The 15,207-nt window shown below is 35.6% G+C and overlaps 1 protein-coding gene across 1 annotated transcript; it reads right to left on the reverse strand.

The window, feature by feature from the left end:
* Positions 1 to 5,384, reverse strand: LOC141610669 (putative protease Do-like 14). Its single transcript, XM_074428873.1, has 9 exons — positions 5,122 to 5,384; positions 4,745 to 4,989; positions 4,337 to 4,644; positions 4,176 to 4,242; positions 3,910 to 4,031; positions 2,110 to 2,239; positions 1,252 to 1,344; positions 521 to 648; positions 1 to 342 (listed from the first exon to the last, which is right to left on the reverse strand). Exons 1-9 carry the CDS (start codon positions 5,300 to 5,302, stop codon positions 288 to 290), a joined length of 1,329 nt encoding a protein of 442 aa, XP_074284974.1. The 5' UTR covers positions 5,303 to 5,384; the 3' UTR covers positions 1 to 287.
* Between the last annotated feature and the right edge of the window lie 9,823 nt (positions 5,385 to 15,207).

Below are 15,207 nucleotides of genomic sequence, written 5' to 3' on the forward strand. Positions count from 1 at the left end.
TCATACAATAGAAAGGTGTTACTCATAAATATAAAAGGTGTCCATGAAGAGAGCCTTCATAAGTCATAATAACGCAGACCATTAGCCCAAATACCCAATGACATTATAACTAAACTAGGAACTATGGGCTTCAGTGAACATTTTGACACTTGGAATTCATCATATACATTAGCAAGATGTTACTCATAAATATCGACAAAACCAGGGCACGGCCGGTGCCACCAAAACTAATTCTTCAAAAGAACAAACTACTCTTGAACCCCAAGAGTGTTGCAGAGTAGGCTTCATCAATCAATCCCCGTATGCCCAGGCTTTATTATATCCCAATGAGTTTTCTTCCACCTGTAAAAAGCACCCACAAAATTAGAGATAAGAAGCAGCACCACGGTATAATACTGCATGCATATATGCCTGAAATATTCAGCTGTCAAAAGGGTCTCCCACTTTGACGGAAGATCTTATTATCAGAGTATCATGAGGGAGCGGGGTGAGATACATTAAACTACTTGAAAGAACTTACTGATAGAATTTATCTGGGGGAGTCTGTTCAACCTTCAGACTTAGCTCCAGAGTTTCACCGTTGCTCACTCTCAAAACCTTAAGCTCAACATATTCTATTCCAACTTTGTTCCATACTATCTCGAATAACTGGAAGGAAATAAAGCAGTTAGTTAGGTGATGTTAACATCATCAATGTATGCAATCATGCAAGTATGATTATCTCGGTACCTTGGAAGGAAATTACCTAGTTGTCACCAATCACACAAGGGATGCACACAATTTTCTACCAACGACGAGTACAATGAATAGATGAAAAAAAAAACCATGCTTACTGAGATGCATGGAGTAAAAATATGTAAAATGCAAAATTAGCACAGCAAATAAGACAGTCTATGAAATACAGAGTCCAGAAGCATCCGTGTTGCCAAACTACCCAGCGAAAATGAGTTGAAAATTAAGAAACATATCCATGATGTCATCCTTGATAATCAATAACTCGTGTGATTTTATCTTAAGCTAAAGCTGGAAAGAATCATCATGGGTTTTGTATTCGTGTTTTTTTATCACAATAGAACTCAGAGACTGACCTATGGACTAACTAAAGAACAGAATCAGCAGTCCAGAGGAGAAAGGAGTAATAAAACATTTGTTAGAACCGACCTCAGAGACTTAGCATTATCATTATCATTATCATTTTGTTCAACAAAAAGAGGCAGCTTGCCATGGCAGGAGCTACAGATGGAAATATACCTCCAACGAACTGCGGACTAATTTGCCATCACATTTTACTATGACATCGTTACAGCGTATACCGGAAGCATACGCTGCTGAATCCTTTGCAGCCTGTTTCAGAGACAAACAAGGGACGATTAAAATATAAGAGGAACATCAGCCCAAAGCCTGCAAAAGCACAACCTATGATTATCATCAACTATAATTAGTGTAAGGTGATGAGTAATGGCAATATTTGAATTCCAAACCATTTGTCATAACTCATAAGTAAAAGGGTCGGACATATAGAGGTGGGGCACATGTGTATGAACTATGAATTACCTTTTGATACCTACTAAAACCGAGGAAGTTATGTATATGGTGTGCAGCATTTCTATATTCATTATATAATGGGGTTTTATGAAGATGACTGTCATGTCTTCTATATTCCACAGGCAGGAAAGTAGGTTTCTCGAAGCCATTTAGAGCCCTTCTCATCTCCTTAATTTGCATAGTGGAGGATCATTATTCTCTAAAAGCATATGCTCGGAAAAAGATGACATCACAAATGCCTCATGAGATCTTTCAGTAAACAATTTAAAGAAGGAAAAAAAAAAGATAACCGTCAAATATCAACCGAAAATGAAGCTGCGGGCATAGGAACTGTTTTAGAATATAATTCCTAGAGTCCTAACCGTCAATAGTTAACATTTTCTAAATCTACTCCCCAGCCAGACCCACGAAAAAGGCAGATTGCAAAAAGAAAAATGAAAATGGCAAACATATGGATAGTATGGGAGAAAATTTAAGCCACAAATTCCAGTAATTCAAAGTTCATGATAATAAACCAAGGAAAATAAGTTCTTGACTGTTGATGTTGCAATGATAAGAATATACCTTTGTGACAACAACACCTCCAGTGAAATCGGGGAACACAGCCAAAAGCTTTCTCACATAATTAGTAGATTTAGTAGGAGTGGCATGAAGATTGACAAATTTCATACCAATGCAAGGCCGATGATATTGCCTACGCCAAAAAAAAAAAATAACAAATTCAGGTTTAAGGCACAGAGAACTAGATGAAAATTTATGTATAGAAAGGAAAAATTCATAAAAGTCATACAATATGTAAACACACATTGGAAAGCTTCGAATTTGCACAAAAATGAAAGAGAGAGAGCGCAACGGGAAAAGGTCTCAACTGGACAAATTAAGATTTATTTCAGGAATTGATTATTATATGGCAAAATAAACTAACGGGGTCAGAATTATATTTCAACCAAAAAAACTCAGATAATTTGTAGCAAAAGACAAAACTTCTCTCAAGCCCTTCACAAAGATGAAACTTAGGGCTTACTTAGAATATCAATCGCAATTAGCAAAGGTTATGTTTAGAAAGAGAAAAATTAGACAGAATTCATCACTCTGAAACTTCGGGTTTGATAAGCATTGATCATTTGAGCCTTTGAAAACCATAGCAGTAAGAACTGTCTACTCTTGTCGGCTAAAGGGAGAGCTAGAGAGGTATGTCATCAAAACCTCACTCAAAGACTATCACACCTCTTCTTTCTCCTGCTAATTTTTTTAAGTATTGTAATAGACTATGTTTGACCCACTGTGTTCAGTTTAAACAATGGACAACTACATAAGGCCAATTGCTTCAATAAAATCTAGACAAGTGCTTTCGAAACCAAAGGGCCCTAGAAGAGCAAAGCAAACTTCTCGTCCTTGATAGGGGAAGCTTCATTGTGTGATTGTCAGGAGTTATCTAGTCTCATTTCTAGTATGATAATTTATGTTAGTTGGACTCGATTATGGGTGTCAGGCATGCATTCATACATAAGTCTGACATGGGTACAGCCTTAGAAGCGAAGAGTTGAAGTAGCATATTGATATTTATTATTAAGGAAAAAAAATCACTTTGCCTTGATTGCTAGAAAGAAAGGAAAATTAAGAAAAAAGTGGCTAGAAAGAAAGGAAAATTAAGAAAAAAGTGACGACACTACAAAGAGATAAGAAATGTTACTAGTTCATGATGGTAAGAAAGAAAATATGTACACTCGAAGATGTAAAAGTGATGGCATTATCTCAGATGACTATAATGTGTGTAGCAAGAAGAAACATGGACCACCCACTGTTACCACACTCTGACTACACTACCTATTTGAGGAAGCTACTGATGAAATAAGGAACACACTCGAACACTGATGCCGTCTTACTTGAGTTTTAGAGATCATGACTAGTGGGACAATCTCATAATGGCTAAATCTTACGACTTGAATGTATGTTGCTCAGACATTTTATTAGGGTAAAGACTTGTAAGCCGGTTGTCGATTCCAAGCAGAATTGCATAGAGTAAAGATCTTGGCCATATATAAGTTAAAGATCAAACAGAGCCTCAAAAAGACTGTTGAATGGAGAGTGCATAACTTTAAACTCAGAACAATTAGCAGCAAAAACTAGTGCCATCGGAACAGAATCGAAATCAGATTTCTCAAAATATAAAGACCTTAATTGCTAGCAATGAGTCATCCATAAGTCCATAGGTACTCCATCAGTCGATTTTTTATCGTCTCATTTCCATAGTAGGTTGTCCCAAAATAGTAGCCTTCCTAACTTAGTGAAGTACAATTCAATTGTTGCTTTTATCTAAAAACAATCGCCATATTGATACTTGGAAATGAAATAGTAACTCACCGGCAACTTTTAAAATTTCTCCACCAAGTTGAAACTAAGTTAATCGGTAAGAAAGAAGACTTATAGAACATGAGTCCAATAACTTCTCCTAGATAGTTGATGACAGCTCCTCCTTTATCCTCCTAAAAGAAAATATGTTAGTTAGATAAACCGCTATATTTGAACGGAATGGACGGTAAGCTAGAACAATGTACAAAGACATGTTCAACATTAGAGATCTTAGAAACAAAGTGATGTAAAAGTAAGACAAAAAAAGGGGCTATTACTGGATGGTTGTTGTCCTTGACCCAATAAAGCTCGCTGTAATCCAATTCTTTGTTCCACCCAAGTGTACTGAACAAAGAGATATATATCAGCTTAGTGAAGAAAAAGAGAAGAAGAAGATTGAAAAAGGAAGAGGGCAGTAGCGATTGGGAGCGATAAGTACGTGAAAACACCGGAACCAACAGAATGAGCATTAAGGGGTCTCAAAGAGCGGGAAATGGTGATTAAGGGAGTCTCAGGTGAAATGTTAAATTTCGTAGAATGAGCACGCAATGGAGGTCGGTGTTGCTGCTGCAGCTGCTTCTGCTGTATGGGGGTGTGATTTAACGGAACAACATCGTCCAAATTCCTAAGAGTGGCAGTTGGCAACTGGCAGGGGGTTTGAATCCGAATGGCAGCAAGGTTGTAGTGGAAATCACAAGCTATAACTCGACCTTGACATGCCTTACCATCCCATAGACACACATCAACCTTCACAACCAACCAAACAAACAAGTTTAAATCTTTCTGAATTGCCTTTTGGCAGAGGTGCATAATTATAATGAAAACGAACAAAGCACAAGTTACTTGCCTGAATATCACTAGGGTCGAGACCATTACTACGAACGAAAAGTATAGCGGGACAAATAATGATACTAGTAAAATAATTAAGTGTCGTTTCATCATCATTATCATCATCATCGTCATCGTCATCTCGGTGAGATTCATAGATAATACCAGAACCCCAAAATACAAGTTCACCTCGCCTTTTGATTTCACCTTTGCTCAATCTGTACTTCACTGATCGGGGGTTTTCCGGCAAATAAGACATCTCATCTGAATACATACAGTATACTTATTTATTTTTATATTCAAGCTAATAATTCTATAAATACATGAACAATACTTCGTAATTATTAGCTATAATTCTATAAATACATCAACACATCAACAATAGTTCGTACTTACAAGGAAGATGACGAGAAACGATACCGACAACCGAAGGAAAAGCTTTAGCAGCGGCAAACTTAGGAGAACAGTCCATCTTTTTGACATCAAGCTTTTTGACATCAACAACATCATCTTCTTTAGGAAGAATCCTCTTTGTTCCCCGCCCCTTCAGGCTCCTGGTTTGTATGTTGCTTGTCATTCTGTGGAGATGGAGGAGATTCGGCGGAAACTAAAATTACTTCTTACCCTACTTGATTAATAATAAAGCTATAGAGTCTACTTGTGCTGGAAATCGGTTCATTCATATCGGATTTGATTTGATTCGATTACATAGATATGGGTAGAGGTGGACAACATGGCTGGCCAGCCCAGCACAGCCCGGCCCAGCCCGGTCTTATGGGCCAGATTTTAGCAGCCCGGTCAGCACATGGCCCGGCTCAGTCAGCATTATGGGTCGTGCTAGTGTTGGGTTTTTTCAGCCCAGCCCATTTTTTTTTTGAAAAAAAAAAGTAACCAGTCCGGCCTGGCCCGACACTATATTGTTGTGCCCGGGCCTGACCAAAACCAGTCCAGCCCGGTCCTATGGTAGTGTCGTGCCAGTGCTGCTCTACCCCAGCCCGGCCCGGCCCAATGATCACCCCTAGATAATTAGATATGGGACATGTAGGCCGTTGCTCTTAGTTGGACTCTAAGCTTATTGTTAATAGTTCCATGACCTATTAACAATCCACGTATTATGCCGAAAAATAAAGAGAAAATGTAATGGGAATTTTTTTTTTATCTAGAACTTGCACTGTACTTAAACTGAAATAATCAGTAATTTTTATCTAGTACCTGTAGCGCTTGATGTCAACTGGTTCTGCTCCATCCTTAAGCATTATTTCGTGGTTATGATCATCCCTAAATGGTGGCAGGCCTTTTGGCTCCTCAAAGACCTTATAGTATTTTCTTTTAAGCTTCCTTACATCTCCTTTGGTTATCTCCTTCTCCTGTCAGGGAGATAGCAAAGAATCTTGCTTCTCCTATTGACTGTAATTGCATCAAACCCAACTGTCCCTCGTTTTCCATTGTCTTATCTACTTGTTTTTGCTATTTCAGGTTCATAGATTGTGCCCCATTAATTACATAATTTCTTCCCTCAAAGCTAAATTGCATGGTGAGGTGTTTAAATCCCAGGTGATTGCCCCAGGGTTTCCAACCATTGAATACCTAATAGCGCATCACAATTTCCCAAAGGTAAAGCAAAGAAGTCTGCACTGAACTCGGTGTTTCTAATCTTCCACCTTAACACGTATACTGAGTGTGAGCATTGTAATCTTCTCTCATTGGCTACAGACATATTGAAGTTGGGTATGGGTTCCGTGTTTAGGTTAAGTTTCTTAGCCACTCCAATGCCAATGAAGTTATGTGAACTTCTTGTGTCCAGTAGTATGCTTAGGATTTTCTTCGAACCTGGCCATGTATCCTCATAGTTTGACATTGGGATTGACGTGCTAGGGCTTGGATGAGAATTTGTGTTATCTGCCCAGGCTTTTCTTTCTCACGGGAGTTCTCCTCATCCTCAATAGGAATCTCCTCTTCCTCATTTTCTAAGATAAGCAGTTGCCTTTTGTTTTTACAGATGTGTAGGTAAATTTCTCATCACAGTAAAAACAGAGTCCCTTAGCTTTTTTTTCCTCAATATCAACATTATTTTGTCAAAAATTAGGGTTTATATAATTCTTATTTCTTCAATTAAGTTGATAAGGCATGGTGGTTTAATTGTTGGACGGTACTGGTCGGAGCATGGACTGTATGATGGCCGGTAATTGTCGGAGTAGAGAGAGGGCATTTGTGTAATACCCGCCCTGTTTAGGGACCCCTTGACCGACCGTTTGACCAGAAAAGACCCGTGGAAGGGGATAGGAGAAAGGATAAAGGATCTACGTACCTGTTTACTCGACCTAGTAGGTAAGTAGGGGCTACTTGGCCGAGTAGTGGTAAAACTCGACCAAGTATCAACAATATTGACGCATTATTATAAAACGCAAGTTTGTAAACTTTATTTCATTTTCGACGGTTCCCTATCTTTCTAACCCTAATCTCTCTCTCTCTCTCCCACATATCACCCACCTCTCTATACTCTCTCATCTAGCCTAGACATTAACCCAAGAAGGGGGAATGGTTCATGCTTGGAGTCTTCGAGTGAGGATGTCATCGTTGCCCACTTCGGTCCGCGTCTCAAGATAAGGCGTTGTTTCGTTGTTGTCTTTCAGTAGGTTTTTGGGGTATCTAGTAATAGGACGTGGTTATTATTTGTAGGGTTCGCCTCGAAGTCTTGCTTGGCTAGTTGTTGGATGCATTTTCATGGATTAACGATAAGGTAGGGTTTCCCTACTTGGTTTACTATTTAATCGATTTAAGCTTATGTGGTAATTTTTTGTATGATTGATATTGTGGTTATCTGTTGTTGTAGGATTGGAGTTTGGTGTTGGAGTTGTGATGGTTGATGACGATGTTCGCGAGGTGCGTCCTCGGCTGAGTGGAGTCACTTGCGGGAGTGACTTCACGCCCTAGTTTCGCCCTCTGTGGAACCCGCCACAAGAGGGGATGTGTACACTAATGAACAAGGTTATCGCTCGTTGATGAGCGAGGCTTAGGTGGGTACGACTGCGGTCCCCCACTAGCAAGGCTACACACTTTAGTGTGTAATCAGCTACGTGATGAGATTCGAAGTTGGAGATGAGTGATATGACAGTTGTTTATCTTTATCTTACTTTGTCTTATCTTGATTGTTCAGTTAACTGACCTCGTGTTGTGTTTTAAAACTGTGGTGGTCCATTCGGGGATGGTGAGCAGTTGACTTAGCAGGTATAGTTAGTCTTGATGCTTGCGGGACATGGAAGGGAATCGAGTCATCACGCTACCGAAGTAGATGTCACCGTCACTCATGCTTAGTAGCCTTTATAGTTATTCATGTTGTATCTTGCCACGTTGTCCTACGATGTAAAGTCTTAAGTTATTTAATAAATGTTCTTCTGTTGTTTATTTGATCTACTACCTCGGACAACCGAGATGATAGCACCTTCATACAGTGGGGTGGTCCTTGGTAAGGCACCTTGGTGTACAGGGGTGTTAGAATGTGGTCGGTGATGGCCGGAGCAGGGAAAGGGGGGTGCGAGGGAGGGCCAGTCGGGAGGGGGAACGAGCAAAGGGGATGAGAGTGGTCGGCTGGGGACGATGGTGTGTAGTTATTAGGTTGTCAGCTGGTGGTCAGATTGTGGTGGGGACGACCGGTGGTGTACTAGTGTTGATAAAGGTTGTATTGACTTTGTTTTTTACCCTTAAAATCGTAATTATTACTTCTTCTTTTTATGTTTTGTATTTGTTGATTAGTTTGAATTTTTAATTAATTAACTAGATTAATTAAACTTAGTTGTATTGTCTTTTTTTCTTAAAATAAGGGATAAAAAAATGACGAGGGTGGAAGATGAGTGAAGGGAGAAAAAAAATCAATTGGGTGAGGGATGAAAAAATGACAAGGTTAAAATTGTAAATGGAGTATGTGATAGAGTAAAATCCGTATGTGAAAAAAGTAATACCCAAAATTAAGGGAAAACATATTAGGAATTTTTTTTTATCTAGAATCTTTCCTTTTAGTTCCGTTTGGTCTTGAACTGAAATAATCAAAATTTAATTTTTAAATCAAATAAACTACGAGTAGTTGATTAAAGTATATTTAGCATAAATAACCACCATTATTAAGTTTACAATATAAAAAAAAATACAGTTTACAATATGATAATTGATTATTTAAGGTTTTTCTAAAATGTGTCCAATAAGACACATGTTAAGATGATAAGAAAGAAAAAATTTTACATTAATAATTCTCTAAGTATGATAATAATGATTTTAATTCAATTTCTCATGCCCACTAGGCATAGGATAAGAAACCTAAAAGTGGAAAGAATTAGTGGATTTTTATGGGAAATTGCAATGTCCTATCACTTTAAAAGAAAAATATCATTAATTCTTTCCTTTTTAGGTTTCTTATCCTATGCCTAGTGGGCATAGGATAGAAAAACCGTTATGGTAATAATGAGTTTGGATTCAATTTCTCATCACATTTTAGTTGTGAAAATTAGTTACAAAACACTTAAATTTCGATCCATTCATTCCGAACTGTAATTAACCGGTCTTAAATTGGGATCGGACTGAAAACTGAAACTTTAAGAAGTGTGGACGGAGGACCAGACCTAAATAAATCCGAACCGCGTTCGATCCATACCAAATAATTTGATCCGATCCATTTTTTCGGTCGGAAGTTAAACTTACCAGCCCTAATTAGTGTATAAAGAAGCAGGAATTACCCTTCACAAACTTTAATGCCATTTTCATGTACGAAGAAATTAAACTGATCGACGTCACTTTAATGTGATGAAATGGACTTGCCATACTTTTAACTTCTAGCATACTCTAATCTTGGTTACTATCCAACGTCCTTTTTCCTTCAACTATGAAGTGTGTTATGGACTGTTGGACAATAATGGTGCATGCTTCTGCATCACTGCATGTGCTCTTGTACTCGTGCTTGAACTATGTGCATTAATGCATCATCTTCTTTACAGAAAAAAAAAAAAAAAAAAAAAAAAAAAAAAAAAAAAAAAAAAAATCCGCCTTGTTTCACACCGCAAGTTCCATCTGAAACAATAAGACCTCTCACAAGTGTGAAGCACATGGGTGGTTGGACACCTCCATGTGCTTTCCCACTCACTCCCTAAATGGATTTTTTGTTAGATAAAACGGTATCCGTCTTATTATTTCAGACGGATCTTACGGTCTGAAATAAGAATTTGTGGAAAAAAAAATTAGCATACAATAACTTCTAGTTACGGAATTTAAATATGATTTTTTTTAAATTGTAGTTATCGGAAAATGATCGATTTAAAAAAAATATCATTTTCTGGACTCGTTAACACGAGTTATGATCCCTTAAAATTTTTTGGAGCAAGTAAATCCTTTAAACAATAACTCGTCCACCGAAGATGGATTGTCTAAACACAGGCGTACTGAAGATGAAATGTCTCCAATTATCGTACACTTGTGTTTTTAGCGAACTTCATAGAAATAATAACTCGTGCATAAAAAAAGAAGCTTGTGCGATCTACGGATGTTAAAATTATTTCATACAATTTCTTGCATTGTTTCGATTTTGAATTTTAATTCGTCCACATGTTGTTAAGTAAATACCTATCAATCGATGCACTTGCAAGTTAAACATCTACTCTAATATGCAAGAGTTACATTAATATCTCATGGAAAGTGTTGCATTCAAATATCACAAATATAGGGTAAACATATGGGATTTGCTCGTCTTATTAATGTAGAAAAAGGTACTTCGGTTGTTCATTTGCAAGGAATTCAGAAACTCAGAGGAATCATGATTGTTAGGACGACACTAGGTTCAAATTCTACCAAGGACCGAAACATCAATCATACCTATATTTCGAATCCCCCTACTACTAAGAGAATAAAAATTCTCTTAATTTTCCCTCCAAAAAACATCTAGCTAAATAAGGTAACAAGTAAAAAAAATCATTACATTATTATCTTTTCAATTAATATATTCTTATAATTAAACTCTAATATTTTTAATTAAAATTCATATTTTTGACTTTTTCATTAAATCCATAATTTTTTATGTAATCATTTCTATTTCCATAGATATTATTTTTCATTAGTTACACTCTAAAATTACGCAAACCTACTTCTTATGCAGTCTTTAACATAATTATTGTCCTCACTTACACCCTAAAATTACGTAAATCTGTTTCTTATATTATCCTTCATCAGTTACACTCTAAATATGGTGTATATTTTAAAGGACGTAACAAGTTTTATGTATTTTTTAATTTAAAAATAATAATATTAGTCTAAATATTCGTAAATCGTCATTAGATTTTACATTTTTACATCACTTCATTGTAATTTAATGTCATAAATTAGTTTCATGCACTGATATAACATTAGAGAGTTAATTTTTATAGTAAAATAAAAATGATTTAAGACAAAAATAACTTAACTTAAAGTGTCTTTTGATGGTAATAAATTTTCCTTTTCTACCTCTTACTAAGATTATATTAGTACATTATAACATTAAAGGTACAGTTAATTTATATAATTAATTTAATGAGAATGTCTCTTTATAAAACAGAACTAAAAAATACCGTGCTGTAGCACGGAGATCTACACTAGTTAAAATAAAATAAATTTCAAAAAAATTAGTGAGAGTATATTTTTTTTTCCCAAAAATTCACCTGGGCCATGGCCCGTTGAGCATATGCTTAGCTTCATCTCTCCATGATTGGATTGTAGTGTCATATTCTTTGTGTAATTGAAAATATTTTTGGGTTGATTTTGTAAATATTAGGTAATTACTATGATAAACTTCCGTCAAATATTTTGATCAAAGTCACAAAATAAACTGGTTTGATTTTTTTGGTACGAATGAGGGGTAATTTCCGAAATTAATTGTTATTAACTATTAAACGGGGATAGCTACCTCAAAAATATCCTCCTCAAGAATATGATGCAAATTATTTAAAGGGAACATTTAAATATGTAGGAATAGTACTAGAATGGACTCCAGAATTTGCTAGCAAATATTTAAAGGGAACATTTAAATACGTAGGAATAGTACTAGAATGGACTCCAGAATTTGCTAATAAGTTGACTGCTATGTTGGCTTCTCTATAAGTGTGCTCGATTCTGACCTTCTTATGATTTTCTTTGATCGATCAGCTCCTTGCATTACCTGGCAATAAATTTCAGATTATTGCTCACTAGTTGATCTTCACGGATGATATTAACAAATTGGGAATTGTCCATGTGTATTATGAGCTTGGTAATACGAAGTGACTTTGCTCTTTCCAAACCAGCCACTAGAGCGAATAGCTCGGCTTTTATAGACGTGCATATACCACATGAGAAATAATAAGAAGAAATAAAATTACCCATTTCATCCCGGAAAATACCACCACTTCCCGCTAATCGTTGGTTGAATCAACAGTAACAACTTTTAATCGAAACTTCCGTTTTTAACCTTTGCATAGTTGATTTATAAATAAAAATGAACTATTTATTTATTCTTTTTATATATTATTTTATTAGGGTGGTAAGGACATTCGGTAACACCCGATATGACTATATCGTCATTTATAAGAATAATTATAATAGTTGCGTCTCAACTATTATCTTAACTTTATTGATAAAATCGTCTGCATTCCACTACTACAAGTCTACAGGCCACGGACGGTCACGACTCACGAGTCATGTGACCAGAGATTACTATTGAACAACTATAACGTGAAAGCGTTGTCGATGATCAGTTTGTTTTTACATTTCACTTCATACATGAAAATGGCAATCAAAGTGCGTGGTACTAGGGAGAAAAAATGACCATGATAAACATTGATCATTTTATATTAGAAAATATCACTTTTTTGTTATTATTATTAGGGACGTGCTTTTTCACATACGGATTTTACTCTTTCACATACGCTTTTTACAAATTTACCCTTGTCATTTATTCTCACCCTAACTCAGTTGATTTTCTTTTCCTCCGTTCTCTCATCTAGTCCTTTCCCTTCACCATCAATGGTGTCCACCAACTCCACCTCCGTTCAACACCTTTTGTTCCGTTAGACTGGTCGTCGGCGACGTCATTCCGGCCGACCTCAACTGCCCTTCTCCGGCTACCCTAGTCAGCCCGATAAGAAAAGTCGACAGCAAGTAACACGGGTTAATTACCGGAAACATTTGTAGATTTATGCATAACGTTTACGACAATAATACCATGATTAAACACATTAGAGTAATGAAGTTTAAACTTCATAGGCGGATTTCATTTCATTTACTGCTACTTTACATCTCTTTATTAATAGTAGTGTTGTGAATTAATTTCCAGAAGGTTGGTTGTACGACCATCCCTTCATCATATATGGCTTGCATTTCAGGTTTGTAATTATCAAAGGCACATTCATCTTCTCAGGTCTGTATCCCATAGCATAGATTCAAGAATTTCGTAGTCGTACAACTAAACGTTAGTTGATAAACAAGTAAATATTAATTTCATCAATTGATAAACCCTAAATGGAGAATTATAATCCATATTTTAAGTTTATAAATTAATTAGATTCGATTTTAGGGAGAAAGTATATGTAAAAGCTAATTTGATTAGGCTTTGGAGAAAAGGGTATGTTATGGAAAATTTATGAAAAAATGTATGTAAAAGAGTAAAGTTCGTATGTGAAAAAGTAATTCCGTATTATTATAAAATGACAAATCATTTAAAAATAATGTTAAACATTTTAACCTAAAATGATCATTATTTATCATAAAATGATCATATTTTCCGCTCAAATCATAAAACTGCGTCACACACAATAACTATGGAAAATTAAATAGGTACCACCCAAATACCCGATGGGCACCAAATCACATTTTTTTGAGGAAAAACACGTCAATTTGGATGATTTTTATTCCTTTCTCTCAATTTACTTTCAAATATACGCATATTTTAATATATTTTCTTTATTCATTCATTAAAACATTATTTTTATGAAAGATTATAATCATTAGATTATCTCAATATCTAATTTAGATCATTCATAAAAAAATGGAATATCAATATCAGCCTATAAAATAACAATATCTAATCTGGACTGTTCATAAAACATGGAATATCAAAATCTAGATCGTTCATAAAATAACTCTGTACTTATATTGCTACAAATACTTTGAGCACAACCCTAATCACATTTGATACAAATAATTGATTTGATCCAACTTTAAAATTCCAACTCGAACAAATTGTACTACTCATGTTCAGCGTGTAAAATTGTAATATCAATAACGTATTGATGTAACCAAATGTGTTTGGTGTGGTGGTTGCTCACCTCATCCCGTAATCATGAGGTCAGGGGTTCGATCCTTCATGCACTACAAAGCTAAATATTTTTTAACTAGTCATTTTATTTAAAAACGTCTATCTTAACTTTAAAACCTGCCACAATCTCTTTCATTTCTAGGTTTTTTTATAGTAGGTGTGAGACTCGTCTTAGATTAAGACAATCTTGTTGAATCGGTGTTCTCTTAATAATGCTAAATGTTTTATCTGAGAATATTTTGTCAAATTATATTTTTAGGAAAAAAGTCCCAACAACAAATAAATGCAAATATACTCAAAAGTGGTCTTTAGAGCTCCGAGATTGTGAAAAATAAAATGCACCAGAATAAAATTGAAGTCATTAAGACCTGTATTTTTGGATTTAATTACACCTCAGTTCATCTTCATTTAGTACAATTATTAAGTTCTATTCAGCTTTTCTGTTCACAAATTAAGACTCTATTTTTTTGAACTTAATTTCAACACATTTTTGTTCAGTTCGGCACAGTTCAGTTCTTCTCTTCACAAACTAACTCTTACATCAGTTTAGTTTAGTTCAGTTCGGCTCTTCTCTTCACAAATTAACTCTTATTTCAGTTCAGCTCAGACAGTTTCAGTTCAAAAGCACATGGAATTTAGTTCAACTCTATTTAATTCACTTCACAGCTCTATCAGCTAGTCTTATTATAGACGGATATATCCGTCTATAACTAAAGACGGGTCAAATAGCTTGAAAGTGGTGACATTTTTTCCCACCAGTACACCACCACACTTATTGTCTGTCCTATTAAAAATATAGTATTGAATTTGGCTCGTCTTTAGTTATAAACGGATATGTGTCATCTATAATGAGATTTTGCTCAGTTCTATTTACTTCAATTCAAGAACACGCCTAATAGTACGTACGATATTTCCTTGGAATATTTAAAGCATCTACAAATCTACAATGAGTCTATTTCATTGAAGATGACCACTATCCGTCATAAACTAAAAACAGATAGTAACCCTTTAACAAAATGCAAGATGACTTGAGTTGCTTATCTATTTTTTTGAACTTAATTTCAACACATTTTTGTTCAGTTCGGCACAGTTCAGTTCTTCTCTTCACAAACTAACTCTTACATCAGTTTAGTTTAGTTCAGTTCGGCTCTTCTCTTCACAAATTAACTCTTATTTCA

Source organism: Silene latifolia, chromosome 11 (assembly GCF_048544455.1).
Source record: "Silene latifolia isolate original U9 population chromosome 11, ASM4854445v1, whole genome shotgun sequence".
NCBI classification, from domain to species: domain Eukaryota; kingdom Viridiplantae; phylum Streptophyta; class Magnoliopsida; order Caryophyllales; family Caryophyllaceae; genus Silene; species Silene latifolia.

What these genes read in the sequence shown, in the direction of transcription:
- LOC141610669 (XM_074428873.1), bottom strand. Translation starts at nt 5,302, where the DNA reads ATGACAAGCAACATACAAACCAGGAGCCTGAAGGGGCGGGGAACAAAG. An exon ending in TCGACCCTAGTGATATTCAG is followed by an intron (nt 4,645 to 4,744) that starts GCAAGTAACTTG and finishes TTGGTTGTGAAG; the next exon opens with GTTGATGTGTGTCTATGGGA. An exon ending in GTTGGTTCCGGTGTTTTCAC is followed by an intron (nt 4,243 to 4,336) that starts GTACTTATCGCT and finishes CTCTTTGTTCAG; the next exon opens with TACACTTGGGTGGAACAAAG.